Raw genomic sequence first — 21,220 nt, forward strand, 5'->3', positions numbered from 1 at the left:
TATATATATTTTAAAGTCTCTTAAATTTAGGAATGGAACCCAAAGGCAAGCTCTCCCAGGTCCATTTCCTCTGACCCTGGACACTGGGAGCCTGTGTGACAGGACACTCCAGTCCCCCCATTGGGCAGAGCCTGGCCTCTGACTCAAGCCAGCTCTTCAGTCCTGGGAGCCCCGCACGCCCAGCTGGAGACAGGCCTAACAAGAGCTACGACGTCACCGAGGGGCCATAACTAGCAATGAAGGGTGGCAAAGAAGAGAATTCTGGGTACTGCAGCAACAGGGATGGGAGACAGGGAGAGCTTGGTGATGCCAAAAGGGCCCTAATGGAACCCTTCTTGCAGCTACTAAGTGGCAGCCCCCCACTTTGCAGTGAGGACAATGGAGTCTTCTTCCTACGTGCAAGTGCCACTTTGAAAGGAGGCAGCTCACAGACAGCTGACTGCAAGACCGTGCCCTCTGGCTTTGAGGCACTATTCCCCCTTTCCTCTCAAGACTGGGTGAAGGAAGGGGTTCTGGCAAGGGAAAGATTCTTGAGGCCCTTCCCCCACCCCAGCACCCCAAGTGTGCGGCCCACTCTCACATATTATATATCAGAGAAAAAAACTTGCCTAAAGCAAAATTTCTGAGGGACTCAAGTAACCCTTGAAGTTTACTGACCCCTCACCACAAAAATTCTTTTATAAAATCTTCCAGTGCGATCTTAAGGAATCTCTTCCCCTGCTACCTCCACCCCCTCCATCCCCACAACACTGGACTGCCCCTTGCCCCAGCTCAGGGCCCAGCAGCATCCAGTCTAATCCCGGGCCATCCACCGCCGCCATGGCTTCCCGTGGGCCGCCCCCTGCCGTGTGGGGGGCACGTGAAGGCGTGGAAGGAGGTGGGGAGGAGGGCGGGATCCAGGCCGCCTATTGGCTGGGCTGGGGGGCGGCCCAGAGGGCTGAAGTTTGCAGCGAGGAGCAGGCCACCGCCGGCCGTCCAGGGGCCGTTGTTGCTCTACAGGCCTTCGGAGGTGCGAAGGTTGGAGGACATGACGAGGAAGTTGGGCGGTGTGGCAGGTGTGTTGCTGGGCGCATACATCTTCCGGGGTAAGTGGCGACTGTTGGGAATGCTGGTCTCTTGGGAAAACGTGCTCAGGGTGGTCTCGAAGTGCTCGACGAGGAGCCGCTGCTCCTCCGCTTGGCGTGAGGCGAAGGCCCCTGTGGCGCCACCGGGAGATCCGGGGTTTGTTTGCTGCCTTCCGGCGAATGTTGTGGTCCTAAATGTAATACTGTATGCTTTATGTACATGAGATCACGCCATGCGTGTTTTTTCTGGTCTGACTTCTTGTAGGTAGCATCGTTATTTTGAGAATCGTCCGTGTTTGTCTTTAAATTTTTATTTTATTTTTTCTCTTCTCTTTTTAAAGATTGAATATATTTTAGTATCTCTTTATCTTCTTTAATTTTACGCTACTTTATAAAGTAATATGAGGTTCTTACCACAATATATATCCGCTTTCCCCTTCCACGGTTTGTACTTTTGTTGTATTATGTTTACTTTTATAAACAATATGTCTGGTACAGTGCACTATTTTCCTTAAAGAATAGATATTATATGATATTATCTAATAAAAAGATGTTAGAATATTTTATATTTTCCTAGATATTCATTCTAGTTCTCTTTTTTACTTCCTGTGGATCTACCATCCTGTGATATTATTTTCCTTAAACCTTCTTTTAGAGCTTTCTTTAGCAATGTTCGTGTTCTGAAAATATCCTTGTTCTGTCTTCATTCTTAACGATTATTTTTGCTGTATATAGAATTCCAGTTTGATTTTCAAGATATTATTACATTGTCTCTGCCTCCTTGTTTTGGTAAAATGATAATCCAGCGTTGTACTGCTCTCTCTCCCTGTATGTAATGTATCTTTTTTGCCTCTAGTTGCTTTAAAAATTTACTTGTCTTGCATTTTCAGCAGTTGATTATGTGATGCTTATCATTTTCTTTTTATTTATCTTGCATTGATGCCTGAGAATTTTGGATTGTTAGTGATGTCTTTCATCCATCAGGATTTGAAGTATTTTTTCTAACTCATTTTCTCTCTCCTCTCTGGATTCCAAGTGCATGTAGATCACTTTATTTTTTATTTGTGTGTGTGTGTGTGTGTGTGTGTGTGTGTGTTTGTGTGTGTTTCCTGAGACAGGGTCTTGCTGTGTAGTTCAGACTGGCTTTGAACTCACTGTGTAAGATAGGGTGGCCTCAAAATCACAGTGATCCTCCTGCCTCAGTCTCCTGAGTGCTGGGATCACACATATGTGCCAATATACCTGGCTCTCATGAATTTACTTTAATACAATATATTTCTACCTGTCTTGTATATGTTTTTTTTTATTTTAAACATTTTTTCTCTTTTTGTGTTTTAGTTTAAATTCTTTCCATTGATCCATATTCAACTTTACTGATCCTTTCCTCCACCCTGTCTAATCTGCTGTTAGCCTCAAATTTATGATCCTCCTGCCTCAGTGTCATGAGTAGCTGAAGCTACAGGAAGTGATAACACTCCTGGTGCCTTTGGAGGAGCTGCTTTGGACTTGATGCAGGCCCCACTTATTTCTAGGCTTTTTCTCAAAGCCTGTTTCCCCCAGCCTTTACCTGCTAACCCTGAATGCTCTTAATAAGACTAGCAGGAAGGATCTGAGCTAGCTAATGTGGTGTGTCTGTAACACCAGCACTCTGGGATGTCTGAGGCAGGAGGATCACAAGTTTAAAGTCAGTCTGGGCTATTTGGTGACTTAGAAAGATCCTGTCTTAAAATAAAAAATAAACAGTTGAGGGTTAACTGGCAGAAGATCTGAGATCATCCGTGCAAGCACTCTGGGCTGTTGAAAAGAAGGAACCATTCCGGGACAGTCTGAGCCTTCAGTCATTGATGTCAGATGTAGGAGAGCTTAAGAAACCCTTCTGTGGTTAAAACAAAGGAGCAAAGAAATTTCTTGAGATCCAGAAAGCTGAGAACAAGACTGTAAAGAGAAATTACCAGTTACTCAGGTGGTAAATGGACTATAAATTTAAAAAATCTCCTGTGGTTCAGAAAGCCGGAAGCATAAAGAGATTTTAAGAATTTTGTCCATGCTCAAATCTCATCAGTGGGTCACTCTGTTTAATTCATTTTGCCTTACTTTTCTGTCTGAAGCCTTCAGTGTTGTATGTGTGGAGGAACAGGGAGTCAGATTTATTAAGATATGGTTCAGTTAAAATTGGCCATTTTTATGTGTATAATTTGTACCCCCCTTTCAGTCATCTTCCATGATCCTCAGTTCTTGGCAACCGTTAATGTAATTAATTCCTGTCTTGATAATTTCAGCCTTCAAATAATATTATGTAAATGCAATAAGCAAATAGCTTTTTTCACTAAGGATTAATTTGGTTATCGTTGTGCTTCGGAGATTTATCTGTATTGTTGTATGCTTCTGTAGTTGTTACCTTTTTGTAACTGAGTAGTATTCTATTGTATGTATGCATATTCAGTCTGTTATAATGCTTATTTAGAAAGTACACATTTATTCCAGCATGATTGCTGTATAAGAGCATAACACAAAATTTTCCATTTGCTGTATCAACAAACCATATAAGAATTCTCAAAATGAGCGCGCTCGCACACACCCACACCCACACCCACACCCACACACACACACTCTCATGCACATACCTCAAACACCTACCAACTACTCGGGTTTACTGCGTATGTTGTAAGTTGCACCCATTACAACTAGAGTTACAAATTTCTGATTTCAGACAACCTTACATCTACTGCTTAATGATAATTTGCAAACTTCAACCCTTCTGACTTCTACTTCCATAGCAAATTTAGATCTTTTTAAAAGTGCCATACTTATTGTGTTATTTATGTTAGCTATTTAACATGTATAATAATGGTGCTTCTGCTTTTACTAGGACTCTAATTTTTTAAAGTGTCCCTGCTGAAGTACTTTTGAGCATTGTGCTCCAACCTCATTTCCCTCATCAGTCCTGTGGGTTTTGTTCTGTGATTTTTGCATAATGCGATGATTTTTAGAATTGCATGTTTCATGTTACAGCAGAACTGACATAATCAGAACTAACATGATAGACATTTGGGTTATACTTGAATGAAGTTTGGGACTTTTTTTTCCCCCCTACTGAGGATTGAACTCAGGACCTTGTACTTACAAGGTAGGCATGCTGTGCCCGTGAGTTAAATCCCCAACCCTGGGACTATTTTGAGTATAGTTAAGAAGAACATTTTTGTACAAGTCTTGTGGAAAAAAGACATGGAGAGAAAGCAATGGGAGTAAATATATTTTATTTCTTTAAAAAATTTATTAGCACATGTTTATAGTACATAAGGATTGCATTCACTATAGGGGGTTGGTACATGTACATAACACATTTCAATTCCAGGGGGAGTAAATTTAAAGGTCCTGCTGTGGGTGGAACGGTGCTCACGTCTGTGTTGGAAACTTGGCATGAAGTTCATTCTTCAGTTGCACCCCAGCACCCCGACTACCTGTTGGATCGCTCTTAGTGCCACCAAGACCTTCTCTGGATTGACACTTGTTTTCAGTTCTAATAGGAGTAAGGATGGGTGACAGGAAAGGGCACATTTTAATTTCATTTGTAAGCAAAATTACAGTAGTTGATACACTTAGGTGTGCAATATGTTGTGTTAGCTTTCCATCTCTAAGAAATAACCAACTCACAAAGAGAAAAGGATTATTTTGGATCACAACGTTGGAAGTTTCAGTCCATGATCGATTGGCTCCACTGCTTTCAGGTTTGTGGCAAGGCAGCATAGTATAGCAGTTTTTTAAAAGTTTAATTTTAGCAGTACACTGTTTTTTTGCAAGGTAAAAACTTTTTTTTTCCATTAAGTTTATTGGTACATTTAAAGCAAACAGTACAGTTACATTCATCATTGGGATCTTGCACCTTTACATGATGTATCTTGGTTCTTGTTTTTTCCCCATACCCTTGCCCTCCCTTTACCCCCTTCAACCTTCCCTATTTACAAAGACTTTGTTTCCATTTTTTTCACATTTTTTTCTTTTCCCCTCCCCTTCCCACTTCCCCTTTAGCCATTTTCTTCCTATTTCACACTCCCAGTTATACCATTTGAACCGTATTTACACTTTTAGTTTCTCACGCCACAGGAACTGTTTGGCATTTGCCCAAGTGTGTCCTATTTATTTCACTTAAGAGTATAGCCTCAATGTGCATCCATTTTGCTATAAGTGTTTCTAGTTTCTCATTCTTTTTTTTTTTTTTTTTTTTTTTTTTTTTGGTACTGGGGGAATCAAACTTGAGACCTTGCCCTTGTGAGGCAGACGGTAGAACCATGGAGCTAAATCCCCAGCCCCTAGCTTTTGTTTTTCTTCTCTTATTTCCCTCTGCTCCCTTCAGCCCCTTTCCCCCTCCTTATTTACAAAAGTTTTGTTTCCATTTTTTCTTTCTATTTTCTATTTTTTCTTTTCCTTTCCTTCTCTCCCATTATTCCCCTTTTTATTTGAACATTTTTTTTCTCATTTCCTAATAGCTGTTATACATTTTGGTCCTTATTTACCCTTTTGTTTTTCTTACACAGGAGAAACAATGCAGTATTTAAACATGTGTGTCTGATTTATTTCACTTAAAAATATGGTCTCAATGTGCATTCATTTACCTAAAATTGTCTCAAGTTTATCCTTTAAAGTTTATGGCAGAGGGTCGGGGATTTGGCTCAGTGGTTCCACCAGTTGTCTCGCAAGCGCAAAGTCTCAAGTTCAATACCCAGTACCAAAAAAAAAAAAAAAAAAGTTTATGCAGAGTAGTACTCCATTGTATATAAATGCCACTTCTTTAATCCATCCATTGGTGGATGTGGCCATCCAGGCTGTTTCCAAGATTTAGCTATTACAAATTGTGCTGCTATAAATATGGGTGTGATACGACAGCAAAGCAGTTATAGTGTGGCAAAGAGAAGCTGTCCACCTATGACTAGAAAGTGTAAAAAAGAAGAAGAAATGTCCAGAGTCTCTCTGCTCCCTTCAAGGGCACAGTCCAGGGCATGTGAGAATCTCCCACTAGATCTGACCACCCAAGGGTTACCACCACCTTTCACTTGTGCCCCTGGCTGGAAGACCATAGGCTTTTAGAGGACATTTACTCAAACCATGGCATCTGTCTGTGTTATTTATTAACTCGGCCTTGATATAGGAAGACTATTAACTCATATAATTTATGTATACCTTTTCTAAAGTTGGGGTATTAGATGTGAATTTATTATCTATGTTGTAAAGTTCTGGAGTAGTTTGATGAATAGTTATTCTCTCTTGCCTTCCAGCATTAAGTAGTCTCATTGTTCTCTATTCTCCTTAACTTTATTATTTAACAACCCATTGAATGAGATTTATCCAGCTCTAGAAGCTGTTGTCCTGTTTTTAGAAGACCATAACAGAACTCTCTGAAGATGACAGGGCTAGCCCTACACCTCTTCCCACATCCCATGCTCTGAGATTAGAGAGAGGAGAGGAGAGAATCATTATGCAGAGAAAACTGTATGTAGCTCTGCTGCTTTCGTAAAAGCAATTAAGGGCCAAGAAAATCGATCTGGTTGTCTGGAGCCAAAATGCCCTTGTTGTGGAATAGGGAATGTCCGTTTAAATCTGTCCCAGGTAGAGTGACAGCTTGAGAGGCAAAGATGATGGATAAAAGCATGGAACATTGGCCCAGGTTTAAATCCCAGTATTGCTCATTACACAGCCATAGGGAAGTTAAACTCTAGGAACTTCTGTTTCCTCATCTGCTAACACTAGCGTTGGGAGAGACTGGCCAGCCTTTTAATTTGGAAATGATGGAGAAGGGTGGCCCCTCCTTCCCTCTTTCTGACTTGACATCTCAGGGTCTGTCATTTTCACAGAATTAGTTGAGAACGCAATTGGAGATCGGTGGCTGGGTAGAGAAATTTTTGTCAGACTGGCTTGTCAAGGAAAATTAGATTTTCTTTGAAGTATGGGATGTGCTGAACCTGAGCCACCTTGCCATTGCCCTGTCCCAAAGAATGGTTCTTGCCTGGAGTACATAGTCTCTCTCTTAATCAGGGAACTATGCATTCCTGCTAAATGTTTCATGTGGAACATGGGCATGAGAGATGCTTTCCCAGTGATTAGTTAAGAATGTGGGACTTGGAGCTGGGCATGGTGGTACACGTCTGTAATCCCAGGAGGCTGAGGCAGGAGGATTGCTGTGAGTTCGAGACCAGCCTGGGCTACATAGTGAATTCCAGGGAAGTCTCAGCTACAGAGTGGGAGCCTGTCTCAAAAAAACAAAACAAAACAAAACAAAACAAAAAAGAGTGTGGGACTTGCTCTGGTGTGTAGGTTTGATCCTAATTTAGCAGCTGACTGATCTGGGGAAAGCTTTTTAAGGTTTTAACTGTTTCCTTATATGTCAAATGGGGATAATCAGAGTATATACAATGTATAGTGATACTTTGGAGACTAGGCAATGCACAGAAACCTTAGCTGTAGGTCATGGTTCCGAATAAGTCTTCAGAATTGTTAGTCTTTATTCTTGAGAAAGTTTAATTTGTGAAAATGCATACACATGTATGATAAAAATGCCTTGCTTTGGTGTTTATTCAGTTGATAGTTTTCCCATATAAATACACACACATTTGTATCTGTGTTTAATACTTTGCTTCTTTTTCATTCTGTGAGGATAGTGTCATTAGCGGTAAGCCTGCTGTGACCCGAATGTGCTCATTCCCTTTTTCTTGCTTTCCTTTCCTACTTGGAGGCCCATAAATTCCCCCTCACCCTTCCAGTCAATGAACATGATTTCTTAGTAAAAGAAAAAAGAATAGTCAGAAGCCCAAGGTTTATTTCAGAATATAAAATAATTTTCATTGTTCTGATGTTGGTTTGAGCAGAGTAAAGGGCTCCTAAAAACTCAGTAAGCATCCGTTGATAGATTTGGTCAAATGAATACTCAGAGAGAGGAGCACAGTCTTTCATTATAACTATCCGTCAGTCACTGTATGAATGACTGGGGAGGGGACTAAGAATAAGAGGGGATCATTTGACGTCTCAGAGGAAACATCAGGTGAGTAACATGGTTTAAAATTTAAGTGGCTTAACTAAATTAAAGTTGAGAAAGGTTTCAGAGTGTGGTTAGTGGAGGGAGGAGGACTCACAGCAGAGATAACTCATGGGGCTGCAGGATCATTCCCCTGGCTCTCCATCCTCCAGCACCTCTCCCTGGTTCTTGGACCATTCTAGAATTCGCGTCCAGGTCCTTGATGTATTTCTGGACCCAGGCATTGCTGGGATCAGCACAGATATACAGGCCTTTTTTGGTGAAAAAGCTATGAAGGGGCAGAAGTATACAGACAGTATACAGTGAGGGCATCTTTACCACTTGTGACCCCTTCTATTTCAGCCCTAAAAGCAGCTCAAGAGGAATCCATTTTGTCAAGTCAGCCTCACCCTAGGTCTCTGAGGCCTTCCCTGGGTGATTTATGGAGATCCCCACTTCCTGTCTGCTGTCTCATTCTCCCCTCTCTTCCCTCTACTTCTTGGAAGCTCTTCCCTGGCTCCCTGCAGGCCCCAGCCAATGTCAAGAAATAGCCCTGCAGCCTCCTTCTGTGTCCTGTATGCACAACAAGGTTGCAGAGTGATTCTTATTCATTAGCTGATGGTGGGGCTTTCACTACTGCCAGCCTCCTTCTAGGATCTCAATTCTTATTCACTAACTGATGCCATGTGAACTTCCACTTAGACTCCCCTAGGATCCCCTCCCCCCAAACCTGTGTCCCCCTAGGGGTAAGAAAAATAACTGGTACTTACAGGATACCACTTGTGTGGCACTGCTGCCGGTCTTATAATGGGCTACCACAAGATTGCGGGTTCCAACGGGAGATGAAGGAGAGGCAGCAGTCAGGGGCGGTGTGACTCTTACCTGAGTGAGGGAGCAGGGACAACAGGAGTTGCTCAAAACAGGCAAGCTGGAGAGGGGCAGGGAAAGGTGGGGACACAGCATAGCTCAGAGTTGAGGTGTAGGGGAAGACAATTAGAAATAATTTAGCTTTTTGTTTCTTATTAATTTCTTTAGTCTTGTCTTTGGTTTTTGTCTCTCTGTTTTGGCCCTTATCTTACTTTACGTGAAATGAAGCCCTCAAGATAATCTATTCCCTTTTCCTAACCCTCTTTCAGGGAAATTTCTTTTCCCAACCTCTGAAGTCATAGGATAGCTGAGAAAAGTAGGAAAGTCTCTTCTAAGTTTCCCAAGAGGTTGAGTTTTTAGGAACTATTGAGTCAATTCTAAAACTTAGCACCAATGGGACAAAAGTACACAGACCTAGATTCTACCTCCTGGCAATAGCCCAATAAATTGGACTTCCGTGTTCTCATCTAAAAATCAGGATAAAACCTCCCCAGCTCCCATCCTGTTGGCTCTCAAGATAGACCCCATTTGAATCCTCTCAATGGAACCAGCTGTGTCATGTTGAAACTCAGTGCAACACTCACTTGTTTCAGGAGGTGGCTTGCAGGCCGATGTGTTCTGACTTCCAGTCAGGGAGCAACAGTTAAAGGAAATGGGACAACAGACTTACCTTCTTCACAGGAGCAGTGCATTGTTGTGCAGAGAGGGGAGCAAGAGGGCAATCACGAGGGTCTTCATGATGCTGGACAGGCAGAGGAGGGTGGGCAGAGATGAGATGGGGCTTTGAGATCACTACTGCCAGCCTCCTTCTAGGATCTGAGCTATCTCCTTCCTTTTATATACAGCCCTAGACCGTGAGGACATAGAAATTGTAGGAGCATAAGTAAGAAAGTTTAACTGGAGTTGTGTCATGTAAGTTGCACAACCCAAGATTGCCTGTGGATACGCTGTTTCCCCTTCACATGATAGATATTTCTCTGAAGTCAGTGGGTCACAGCCTGCTTTGATAAAGCATTGTGCTTTGATGGGCTTTCCATTGTGTTTGTGTGTGTGTGTCTGTGTGTGTGTGTGTGTGTGTGTGTGTGTGTCCCTTTGTGTTGCCTAGGCTGACCTCAGGCTCCTGAGCTCAAGTGGTCCTCTGTCTTAGCAACCTAACTGAGACTATAGGCATGCACCAGGCATATAGCCAGACCTTGTCTCAAAAAACCACAACTTTTCTTAATTTTAATATAGTCAGATACATTGATTTATGTATAGGATTAGGAGTTTTGTAATCTAATGAGAAAACTTTATCCTAAGGTAATAAAAATATCTTTCTATGTTAACTTCTGGAAGCTTTATTGCTTTAGCATTGATACTTAGATTTATAATCCATCTAGCTGATTTTTATATTTGATGTGAAGGATTCAAAATTTTTTCTTGTACCAGGGATTAAACTCAGGGCCTTGTGCTTGCTAGGCAGGTGCGGCATCACTGAGCTAAATCCCCGGCCCAAGATTTTTTTTTTGGTCATATCAATATGCGATGGACCTACCTAGCATTTTTTATTAGAAAAACCATTGTATTAATCAGATTCCTTTGGTGAACTCTGGCTAATAAGACATTAAGAAACTGGCTCGTGTGATTATAAGGCTGACATCCTTCTGCGGCTCAGGCCATGTCCCTCTCCTTTAAAAGGAACTGTAAAGGATTGGAGTGGGGGCTGGAGAGGACCAGAGAGACTCAGTGCACGGTGTCGGTGCTCTGAAGTAAACATTCAGGGGTGTGTTGGGGCCCTCAAGGTTCAGCATGTACAAGAATAACTTGATCGCTTGCGTTTGGTGGCTAATTGTATGGAAATGTTTTGCCAGTGGGAGGAGGTGAGATGTTAGTGTGAAAGAAAAAAGTGCATGGAAAAAGCGATAGATTCAGACTTCCTCCCACAGAGCAGATCTGCAGTGCTTGGCTGCTGCTTCTTGGCCCACACGTGGTGACATACGTGGTAATGTCACATTGTCCTGGGTGGCCCAAGTCACACTTCAGCCACACTTTGGGTGGAGAAAAGATGGTGACATCACGTAGATTGGTATTTCTAAGAAAAAACATTAACCAGTGGTGGGAGGTCAAGAGTTAGTGTATGGGCTAGGGGCATAACAAGAATGGTGAGGTCAGGCTTTTAATCATGGTTTGATTCATCAGACAGTCGTGGTTCCTTACCACATTCCAATGCCAGGTTGTAGACACGGATATGTGTTAAGTGTAGGACTTCTTTATGGATCAGGGGCTCTGAGTGTCCCTATCTTTTGACCTGGGAAGCCCATGGCTAGGATATCCTATGAAAATAAGCTTTTTTATGGAAGAAGTTTTTTTTTGGTATAAAACATTTGATAAAGCTTTTTCATAATGATTAAAAATTGGAACCAGTCCAAATATGCATGATAACATTAATGTACAAAGCTGACAGTTGGGTAAATTAGGCAACTCTTAAAAGTAGTGGGATGACTTGAAAGAGTCTTTAATATTAAATACAAACAAGAAACGTACCAATTTCCATGTATATCTGGACCACAATAATGTGCCCCCTTCCCCTGACACACAGTAAGAAGTAAAAAACCAAATAAGCAAATAGAATCATGGTAAGCCTAGAAAAAATGCAATAAACATGAGCATGCATATTTCACTATAGTATGATATCTTTTTTTTTTTTTTTGGTACTGGGGATCGAACTCAGGACCTTGCAAGGCAGGCGGTGGAACCACTGAGCTAAACCCCCAGCCCTATAATATATCTTTAATGATTTGGGGAAGATTGCCAGAAGAGGTTATAGCTGGGTCAAATAGAATTTCTGTTTTTAGTTTTTTTGTTTGTTTTGTTTTAGGAATCTCTACACTGATTTCCATAGTGGTTACACTAATTTATAGCTTCACAACTCATAACAGTTAAACCTTGAAATGAGCCTATAAGTCCACAACAAGTGAATGAATAAAGAAAATGTAGTAATGGAGAAGGAAAAATTGAGTCATTTGTAAGAAAATGGAGGTACCTCAAGACCAAAATGCTGAGTGAAATAAATTAGACACAGGTTAAATACCACACACTTTCTCTTTGGTCTTGAGAAATCCAAAGTATAAATAATTTAAGAGTAAAATAAAAGATAATTGATAGGATATAGAGATGTGGACTTTGTGGAGTTGGAAGGGGTTCTGGGAATAGAGGGAGATGAGAAGAGGAGGGAGAAGAGGAAGTAAAAATGATTAAGACGTCATGTATATATGTACTGTGTATCTCTAAGATTACTGCAGTTACTATATATTGCAAACATACACTAATAAAGAAAAGAAAGAAAGAAAGAAAGAAAAATGCACTTGAAATAAATAAATGGAAATGTTGAACGTGGTTAGGTCTGCTTTCCAGGGAAATTTACTCAGATAATATCTCAGAAATCATATGTGCCACAATGGGAAGGCAGGGATGTAGAGGAAAATTCACACTCTCTTAACTGTTTTTGTCCTGCTGCTCACCCAGCTTCCATATACTAAATCAGTTTCTAGTTTTTTTTTTTGGATTTTGCATTTTGCATATTTAAAAGATCAGCATTTACTACTTCTGGGCAATAATTTATAACTCACCTTATAAGTAATGTGAAAGTTTGAATTAGAACTTTAGCGACATTGCCTTTTCTGTATTTGAGATCTTCTCCTGTGCCTTTATGAAAATGTTGTGCCTGAGAAGCGGCGGCCCTGTTGTGATCTTGAGGTGACAGGCTCAAAGAAGAAAATCTAACAAAATAATGAGGATAGGGGAGATGCTTTAAGGAGGATGTTATTGAGCTGCTGGACAAACCCAGGAAATGTTCACCTTGACTTTACTTATTTGGTACCAAGAATCAAACTCAGGACCTTGTGCTTGCAAGGCAGGTGGTGAAACCACTGAGCTTAATCCTCGGCCCTCACCTTGACTTTAAATATAGTGTTGGGCATGATGGTCCATGCTTGTAATTGAAGCACTTGGGAGGCTGAGACAGGAGAATCACAAATTCAAGATCACCCTGGGCTGCAGAGCAAGGCCCTGTCACAAAAAAACAAAAAGGAAAAGAAAGTATTCTCGAGTTTTTGAGGAACGTAGACTTTCTTTTAAATTTTATTTACTTTCCTAATTTTTAAGGGCTGTTATTTCAAGCAGTAAATATACCATACTATATTTAATTATAAACTACCTTTTTTTTTTTAAACCAGGGATCAAACTCAGGACCTTGTGTGTTGAAGGCAGAGCCACTGAGCTATATCTCTGGCCCTATAAACCACCTTTTAATTGTTACAAATGAGCTGTGAGAGACACTGTTGTGCATACAACTGTCTTCATCTCTGTTTCATATTTGTAGGACAGATCCTTGGCAGAGCGCTTTTCTGGTCTAAGTCTTATTACATCAGCCCCCAGTTAACCCTGCTAACCCAGGGACTGGTCTGTTGCAGAGGCCTATGAACATCTGAGGAATGAACCAACAACTTCCAAGCCAGCCTCTTATTTGCCTCTCCTATAGCTGAAGCTTCCCTCATTGCTGTCTCCACCCAGGGTGTGGCCTTATCTTGGGTTGTGTTTCTATGATCCCGTGGCATTATCACCGGCACATCCATGCTGTTGGACTAGCTGGAGAAGTTAGCAAGGGCTCAGCTCTGGGAGAATACTTTGCTTCAGGTTTGCTGTGGTGAGAAGGCAGCAGCTAACTTAGTCTCAGGGTGACACCGGCATCTTACCTCCTTGCACCGTGGAAACCATTTACCCATCAAGTAAGCAGTGGACCCATTCTTGCAAATTGCCTGGAGCCCTGGTAGTGACCCAGAGCTCTCCCAGTTTATTTTTTGCACAGCACAACACCAACACCATGGTTAAAGCCCCCTCCTACCCCCACTGTCCTCAGACTTTCATTTTCTGATGTCCCGAGGCTGCCTATAAAGAGGTATCTTAGACCCCAGAAGGAGGAGGCAGCAGCTACACGTCCTCAAGTCTCAGCTTTATTGGCTGCTGCTTGAATTCACTCATTCTCTGCTGCCCAGTGACATGAAGGTCCCTGTGGCTGCCCTCACTGTCCTGATCCTCACTGAGTCCATTTTCTCCTGGACCTGCTCTGCTTCATGTGAGTCTGTCTTTTGCTTTTGGATCCTCTCGCTCTCTTGGCCTGGCTTGGACCACAGTGTGAAGTCTGTAGCTGAGATCTCCATACAGGGAGCTCCAGAAGGATTTTGAGATTACGTCCTAGAGAGTTTTCCTTCCTAAGGGGAAGACACAGCAATTCTGCTCAGTTCTGGGAGCTAGAGAGGGAGAGAGTCTTGTTTCATGGATGAAAACATGGAGGCCCACCTGGGATTTCATAAGAAGAATCTGGATCCAGTTGGCTCCCTGTCCTGTGGTGTAGCCTTGGTTGCCTTCCCAGCCATTTTCCCCCTGAACAATCCCTTCAGCTTTTCCTGTCTTGTCTGTTGTAGTGGGTGCTGATACCCCAACTGCTTGCTGCTGCTTCTTTATCTCCCGGAAGATCCCGCGTAAATTTGTGGTGGACTATTATGAGACGAGCAGCCAGTGCCCCAAGTCAGCTGTCATGTAAGGGCTGGTCCCCTGGCCGTACCTGCGGAGAGAGGGTGGCTGGGCTCGGGGGGAGACCCTTCAGGGTCCTCAGTTCCCTTAGGTCTGGGGGGTAGGAGTCCAGGGGAGACCCTGAGGTGTTCTCTAGCTGGACCTGGGGCCTGCAGGGAGTCCAGAAAGACCTTTCTGGGTGGTGGGAAGAGAAGGGAGGGAGAGCAGGAAGCTGGCTTTCTGAGGGAGACACTTGGGGGATCTGTGATCTTCAAGATTAGGGGGTCGATTTATGAACATGTGGATAGGCCCTGGGATGTCTGAGCAGAGAAAGATGCAGAGGCCTCAGGATCCCCTGATTGGAGGCCTCAGTGTTGCCTCCTTTCCCTTCCTCCACAGCTTCCAAACCAAAAGAGGTCGGGAGGTCTGTACCAACCCTAGAGACACCTGGGTCCAGGAATTCATCACCGACCTGGAGCTGAACTCCTGAGTGGCCTGGAGGCAGCAAGGAGGCCTCACATCTGTGGGCCGATTTGGGAGCAAAACACCTGAGTCAGGGTGGTGACCCTGCAGTTCTGGAGGCCATTTGTTCTGTGGGTCCCACCCTCACTCCCACTGCCCTCTGGGGTCCTCCTTAACATTCATTTTAGTTTTATGTATCTCATTTCATTTTTGTAATTTATTTCCATTTTTAATTGTGTTATGCAGTGAATGTTTCCTCTGAAATCTCATGATACCCTCATCACCATCTTTCCCCTTTCTTTCAACTCTTCTCAAATTGTATATATGAGTGTGACTAGGTATCTCCAGAAAAATTGTATCTTGTATCACCCAACAGATGCTTGTTGAATGATTTTGCCCAGCACTTCTAAAATATGAAAGGCCATTTATATAAATGGCAAACCAGCATTTATCTTGCATCAAGTCTGTTGATTTTTGTTTTCTAAACTAAGAGTTTACAGTTGACAGAAATACCGGAAGAAGGATAGGGGAATATGAAAAGAGGTGAGAACCACAAGAATGAGACAGAGTATTACTATAGTCATATCACATGTTTCCCTGGAGATGGTTTCCCAGAACATTGCAACTGACACCCATCATTTTACAACCAGATCACAATAGATGTGGTCAACACAATTTTCTACTTAAATAAATAACAAGAGGATGCAGTTTTATGCACATGAGTTGTTTTTCGTAAAGCTTTCCTAGGAATGATGGCTAACATTTGTAGAGGGCTTTATCACATACTGGGCTCTGTGTTAAGTGCTTGTTCATGTTAGCAAGAGTCTAGCAAACTCTGCCAGTAAACTAGCCAAGACTTGCAACTTGGAAGTCAGCTGAGAACCTTGGCCTAGAAAAGCAGAGTTTCTCACTCCAAACCAATGTTAGTATAAAGAGAAATGTGAAGGGAAGAGATTAAGCAGGACATAGAAGTTGTGACTAGAATCGGTCTGATCTCCTCAGATCCCTCCTATCTTGTTGATAAATAAGTATATTAGGGTTCTATAGAGAAACAAAACAGGTGCCTGTCTGTCTCTCTTTTCTCTCTTTGTGTCTCTGATATAGATATATAGATATGTACTGGCACACCTAGATACAGATACATAGAGAGATGTATATATTAGGTACTGGCTGACACACTTATGGAGGATTGCAGCAAGCTGGAGAACCAGAAAAGTCAGTGGTACAATTCAGTCCAAATTCTGACTCCAAAGGCTTGAGAACCAGAGTAGCTGACAGTGTAAGTCCCCATCTAAGCTCAAAGGCCTTAGAAAGGGAAACGGGAGATGATGGTCCAAGTCCCTGTCTAGGTTCAAAGGCCCACAGACCAGCAATGCCAATGTCCACTGGCAGAAGAAGACGAATGCCCCAATCAAATCAAGAGGATGAATTCACCCTTCCTCCTCCTCTTTGTTCTCCTTGGGCCCTCAATGGATTGGATGATGGCTACCAGTATTGGTGAGGGAAGATATTTACAAGTTGACACATGAATTAGATCATCACAGTGAAGACCTGTGTTCTTGGTGAAGGTGTAGGTGGGATGCATCAGAGGCAGGAAGCCAATTGCAGAGGCGCCATAAGTGCAGCATTGCTTCACCAGCAGAGGGCAACGTAGTGACAGACGTCAATACTGAGGGACCTTGGGTAGGGATTGAAAACAAGGACTCCCAGCTCTACACTGGAGGAAGACAGGTTCCAAACCCCATTACAGATGTGACTGTGTCTGACAGATTTTCTGCTCCAAATTAAAAATCTTGGGGAATTAACAAAGAATAACTATATCAGAAGCCTTCAAAAATCAGGAGTGACACTGTCTCTGAAAGGATGTCTTAAAAAAAAGCCTTCAGTTGTACACCAACAGTGGTTTGAACTTGATTTGCATTAACATTACCTGGGGAGTTTTTAAATTGCTATTGTCAGGTCTCACCTAAATCCAATTAAATTTGTAACCTTGCAGATGAGGCCTTGGTATTGCAGTTTACAAAACTCCATGAGTGAGTCTACTGTGGGTTCAAGGTTGAGGAAGTGCTGCTCTACACTTAAACTAATCCTTAGGTACCATTTTACACAAGAAATAGACACCTTTATAAGAAATATTCTCTCCAAGGAAGGCTGCTAGATACAACACAGGATGCCCAGTTAAATTTGTTTCAAATTAGTAACAATTGATAAGTATGTATCAAATATTACACAAAACATTTAAAAAATTATTATTATTTACTTGACAGTACTGGGGATTGAGCTCATGGCCTTAAATATGCTATGAAAGCACCTTACCAGTAAACTACATCCCAAGCATTTTTTATTTTATTTTGAGACAGGGTCTTGCTAAGTTTCCCAGACTAGTTTCAAACTTGTGGTCCTCCTGTCTCAGCCTCCTGCGTACATTACAGACATGTATCACACCATATCTGCCTTTCATTCTATATTTCTGTTTGCTAACTCTGGCCACTGGAGCCTCCAAGCCTCACCTCGGAGATAGATGTAAATAATATTCACCTCAAAAGCAGACCAGTGAACGACAGAGAATCTGACCACGTTAGCAATGGCTTGTGGTTTGAGCTGAGGGGAGAAGTGAAAGATGTTGGCCAAGAGTGGAATTTCACATGATTATGGTAATTTTCCTTTTCCCTTCGTAGAGATATTTTCTCTGCCATTTCACATTCAGGGAACCTCTCAGCTGAGTTTGCGTGGGAAGTGTTATATCATCTATTGACTCTGCTCCTTCTTTGTCAGGGGTCTAAACTTCATCATGTCATGACATGCATGGCTTTTATGGTCGAATTCCATTTAAATTCCCAAAGCTACACCCAGACATTTCCTGTAGCACTCTTCATGCTCCAGTGATGTTTCCCTAAGTACATTTATTTTATGGTCTACGTATATTGGCCCCTGTATAACAAAACGTCCCTTCTCTAACAAGTAAACTTCTACTTATGTTTTAATATTCTGCTCAAATTTTAATTCCACCCGGAATCTTATTTTCCCATATGGAGAAAATTATTTCCCTCGCTGTCTTTCTATTATACTCTTGGGCATTTCTCTACTGATTAATGATTATCTTTTATTTGTAGATGTTTAGTACATTACAAGATCTTTGATGGCAGAGGGTATATTTTATTTATCTATTTTCTAGGAACTTAGTGCAGTATTTTCAGGTACCTATGTATAGCAGAAATAGAATAAATGCTAGATAGGAGAAAAAAGAGGGTGAAGGGAGAAATAAAATGAGAAACAAAACAGCTTACAAGGGAGAAATAAGATCTGAGCATAGAAAATTTTTATAAATGAAGAATATGACAGTACTAAGCACAAATGATAGCTAAGGATGATTCATGACATACATAACTATTCCTCCACTAGGAATCACAAGTAGAGTTCCCTTGTTCATCTATTGCTTGATAACTAATAAAATATAACTAATAAAATATCTCATTTATTTGAAGATTATAAAAGGCAATTTAGTTTCAGCTTAAAAGTCAAAGTAAGAAGAACCTCCAAATATATTACTTTGCCAACTAATTTGATCTAATAACATTTTTTTTTAGCAAGCTATCAGGGCCCACAAATACACAGATTAGCATTGGATTCCTGTAAAATATTTCATAGAAGAAAGTGATGTCTAATGGTGTCCGTGAAAAATTTTAGGAGTCAGTCCATAACACGACAGGTAATATTCTGAAACAGAAAGTTAAAAATATGCTTTTTTTCCTAGGGTCACATTTAAACCAATTATAAAATGTTTTTGGAAATCAGTTTTCCCTGCTTTGATCTGAGTATCATTTGTTCTTTCTGAAACTCAGGTTGGAGCTTAAACCCCATTGTGAAGTATTAAGAGGGCATAAGTGTAATAAGACTATTGTGTTTAAAAGTGGGGCCTTTGGAAGTGATTAGATTACCTGCATAAGTTAATCAGCTTGAGGCTGTATAATCGAATACCGGTGATTTTAGAAGAAGGTGGAAAGAGACTAGAGGAGATACACATGCACACTCACTGTCTCTTGTGATGAAGTCTTGTGTTGCCTTAGGACTCTGCCAGCAAGAAGACATCACAAGATGCAGTCCCGGGACTTTGGACCAGAATGGTGAGCCCAAATAAACTTATTTTATTTATTATCTATCCAGTGTATGGTATTGTGTTATTATAAATAGAAAACAGACCACATTTCCTCAGATGATCTTAAGGTTTTTAACTTCAATCGCAGGTACAAAAGATTTGGATCAAATACTATTTAAAAAAAGAAAATCTCTGTACTACTCATTTGGGGAAATCTTTTAAGTAATCCAGAGGACAACTGAATTGAGAGTACCTGTGAATATTCTTGCCTGATATAGAAAATGAATAACCAAAAGAGAATATTTGGAAGATTCGTCAGTAGTCTAACAGAATCTGCTTAGCCTCTCAATGATGACTCTGAGAATGTTTGCTATCCATTTTTGTTCAAAGGAGTCAGACTACTACGGGTGTAACATTGATACTTAATCTCTCATACACTAAAATAATATTCGGTTAAAGTGCACTTTTATAAAATTCAATCATAATAAAGTTCTAAAGAACACATCTCATTTGTGATTCCGATTTTATAAATGTCTTTGTTTTCCAAAGAGTGAACCAAGCCAGAAAGCCAAGTCATCCTAGATTCCTCTGTTCCATTGCTTCTTTCTAATTATGTCTTCACTCACTATAGTCCATGCCTGTACATTTTTACTTTTACTCTGCTATATTTCTAAGTTGTCTTCTATATCTCTGTTTTTGCTTCTTGTGAACCTATTTTTCTTTTTTTGTATGTGACTTTAAGGTATCCTCACTATCTTAATGGCTCAAACACCACACTTTATTTCTATCTGCTTCTCGTGCTCCTCTTTCTAACTTTTCTAGCTTATTAAATGACAACTCTATTTTTTCAGTTTATCAGTTGAAATACTTTTTCTTGTGCTGTAGCAAATGCATGACTGCATCATATGGGCCAACTTTTAAAAATGTACCTATTTGCAACCTGTTCTCACTGTCTTCTCACTGATAGCCAACCCACCATTATCTGTTATCTAATTTGTTGAAATAGTCCTTTAACTCTTCTATTTTGATACTTGACTCACTGCAGTCTATTCTCCTAAAAGTATCTAGAAAATTGTCTTTCTAAAAACATAGCTCAGATCATACCGCTCTCTGGTTTCAATTTTCAATGGTTTTTCTGTGTCACTAAATCCTTGGCAAAGCCTATAAGTACCAGGGTACTCTTTCCCTGCTGCATTTCTGGACTATCCTCCTAATATTTCCCCCTAACTCTCTACATTTCAGCCTTTTTGGCTTCTTTGCAATTTTTTGAACATGCCAAGAATACTCCTGACTTAGAGTCTTTGCACTTAGTATCCCTCCAGCCTGGCACATTCTTCCCACAGATAAGCACTTGACTTGCCTTATCACATTCCTTTGGTTTGTACACAAGTATCCCATCATCAGAAACTCCTCTGTCGCCACCTTTCTAAAGATGAACTTGCTGTCTCTCTCACTTTATGTCCTTCACCATGTTTTAATTTTGTATATACAACTACCTGGGCTTTACTCTTTGCTTATTTAACTTTTTCCCTTAGAGTATGTTTTCCAAAACAGCAAGACATTCACCTGTGTTGTTCACTGTTGTATCTCCAGTTGATAATAAGGGCCAGGGATTTAGCTCAGTGGTTCCACCACCTGCTTCACAAAGGCAAGGACCCGAGCTCGATCCCTAGTACCAAAAAAAAATTATGAGGAATCATAAATTTTTTCTGTAAAATGAAGATCATTATAAATGAGAGAATCTGTAGTTTCTAAAATGGGTCTTGATACTTCAAGTGTACCTTAAATCTCTACTTTCTCTAAAACTAGAATTGGAACATGTGATTGAGAAACAAACTAAACTTTTCCATTGTTGTTATTTTTAGTGTGACAGCCATGGAAATGTCCAAATCTTCTCTTCCTTCAATGGCACGTTCTAAGGCAAGTCATTGGCTGGCCTTCTCCCGCGGTGCCTTTGGATTTGACAGCGTTCCCACCACCACAACTCTTCTCAGGCTGTTTTCACATCTGACTGGATGCATGGAGCTCCTATATTGGCCACGTCTGTATGATGTTGAACTGATACATTTTTTTTTTTTTTTTTGGTACTGGGGATTGAACCCGGGTCCTTGCGCTTGCAAGGCAGGCCACTGAACTGCTGAGCTAAATCCCCGGCATATTCATGTTACTGCTTAT

The 21,220-nt window shown here is 41.2% G+C and overlaps 1 protein-coding gene and 1 long non-coding RNA gene across 3 annotated transcripts in view; one reads left to right on the forward strand and one right to left on the reverse strand.

Moving 5' to 3' along the window:
• LOC104860538 overlaps positions 1 to 21,220 on the forward strand; it is a 45,203-nt gene that overhangs the window by 16,562 nt on the left and 7,421 nt on the right. Inside the window, exons 2-5 of the mRNA XM_019207141.2 lie at positions 771 to 1,085; positions 14,400 to 14,514; positions 19,017 to 19,073; positions 20,911 to 21,090. Of these exons, the coding sequence (XP_019062686.2) occupies positions 771 to 1,085; positions 14,400 to 14,514; positions 19,017 to 19,073; positions 20,911 to 21,090 (667 nt within the window). The remainder of the gene's footprint in view (positions 1 to 770; positions 1,086 to 14,399; positions 14,515 to 19,016; positions 19,074 to 20,910; positions 21,091 to 21,220) is intronic.
• Positions 4,313 to 12,973, reverse strand: LOC104860532. 2 transcript variants are annotated; one of them, XR_779723.1, is made up of 6 exons: positions 12,870 to 12,973; positions 12,546 to 12,695; positions 9,608 to 9,784; positions 8,841 to 8,952; positions 8,189 to 8,359; positions 4,313 to 4,584 (listed from the first exon to the last, which is right to left on the reverse strand). It is a non-coding gene; the product is annotated as an uncharacterized LOC104860532 (long non-coding RNA). The 2 variants fall into 2 exon arrangements; XR_779722.2 differs by lacking the exon at positions 4,313 to 4,584 and having other exon boundaries at positions 7,865 to 8,359.

This window comes from Fukomys damarensis, unplaced genomic scaffold, assembly GCF_012274545.1.
Source record: "Fukomys damarensis isolate Sample0158 unplaced genomic scaffold, DMR_v1.0_HiC HiC_scaffold_13, whole genome shotgun sequence".
NCBI classification, from domain to species: domain Eukaryota; kingdom Metazoa; phylum Chordata; class Mammalia; order Rodentia; family Bathyergidae; genus Fukomys; species Fukomys damarensis.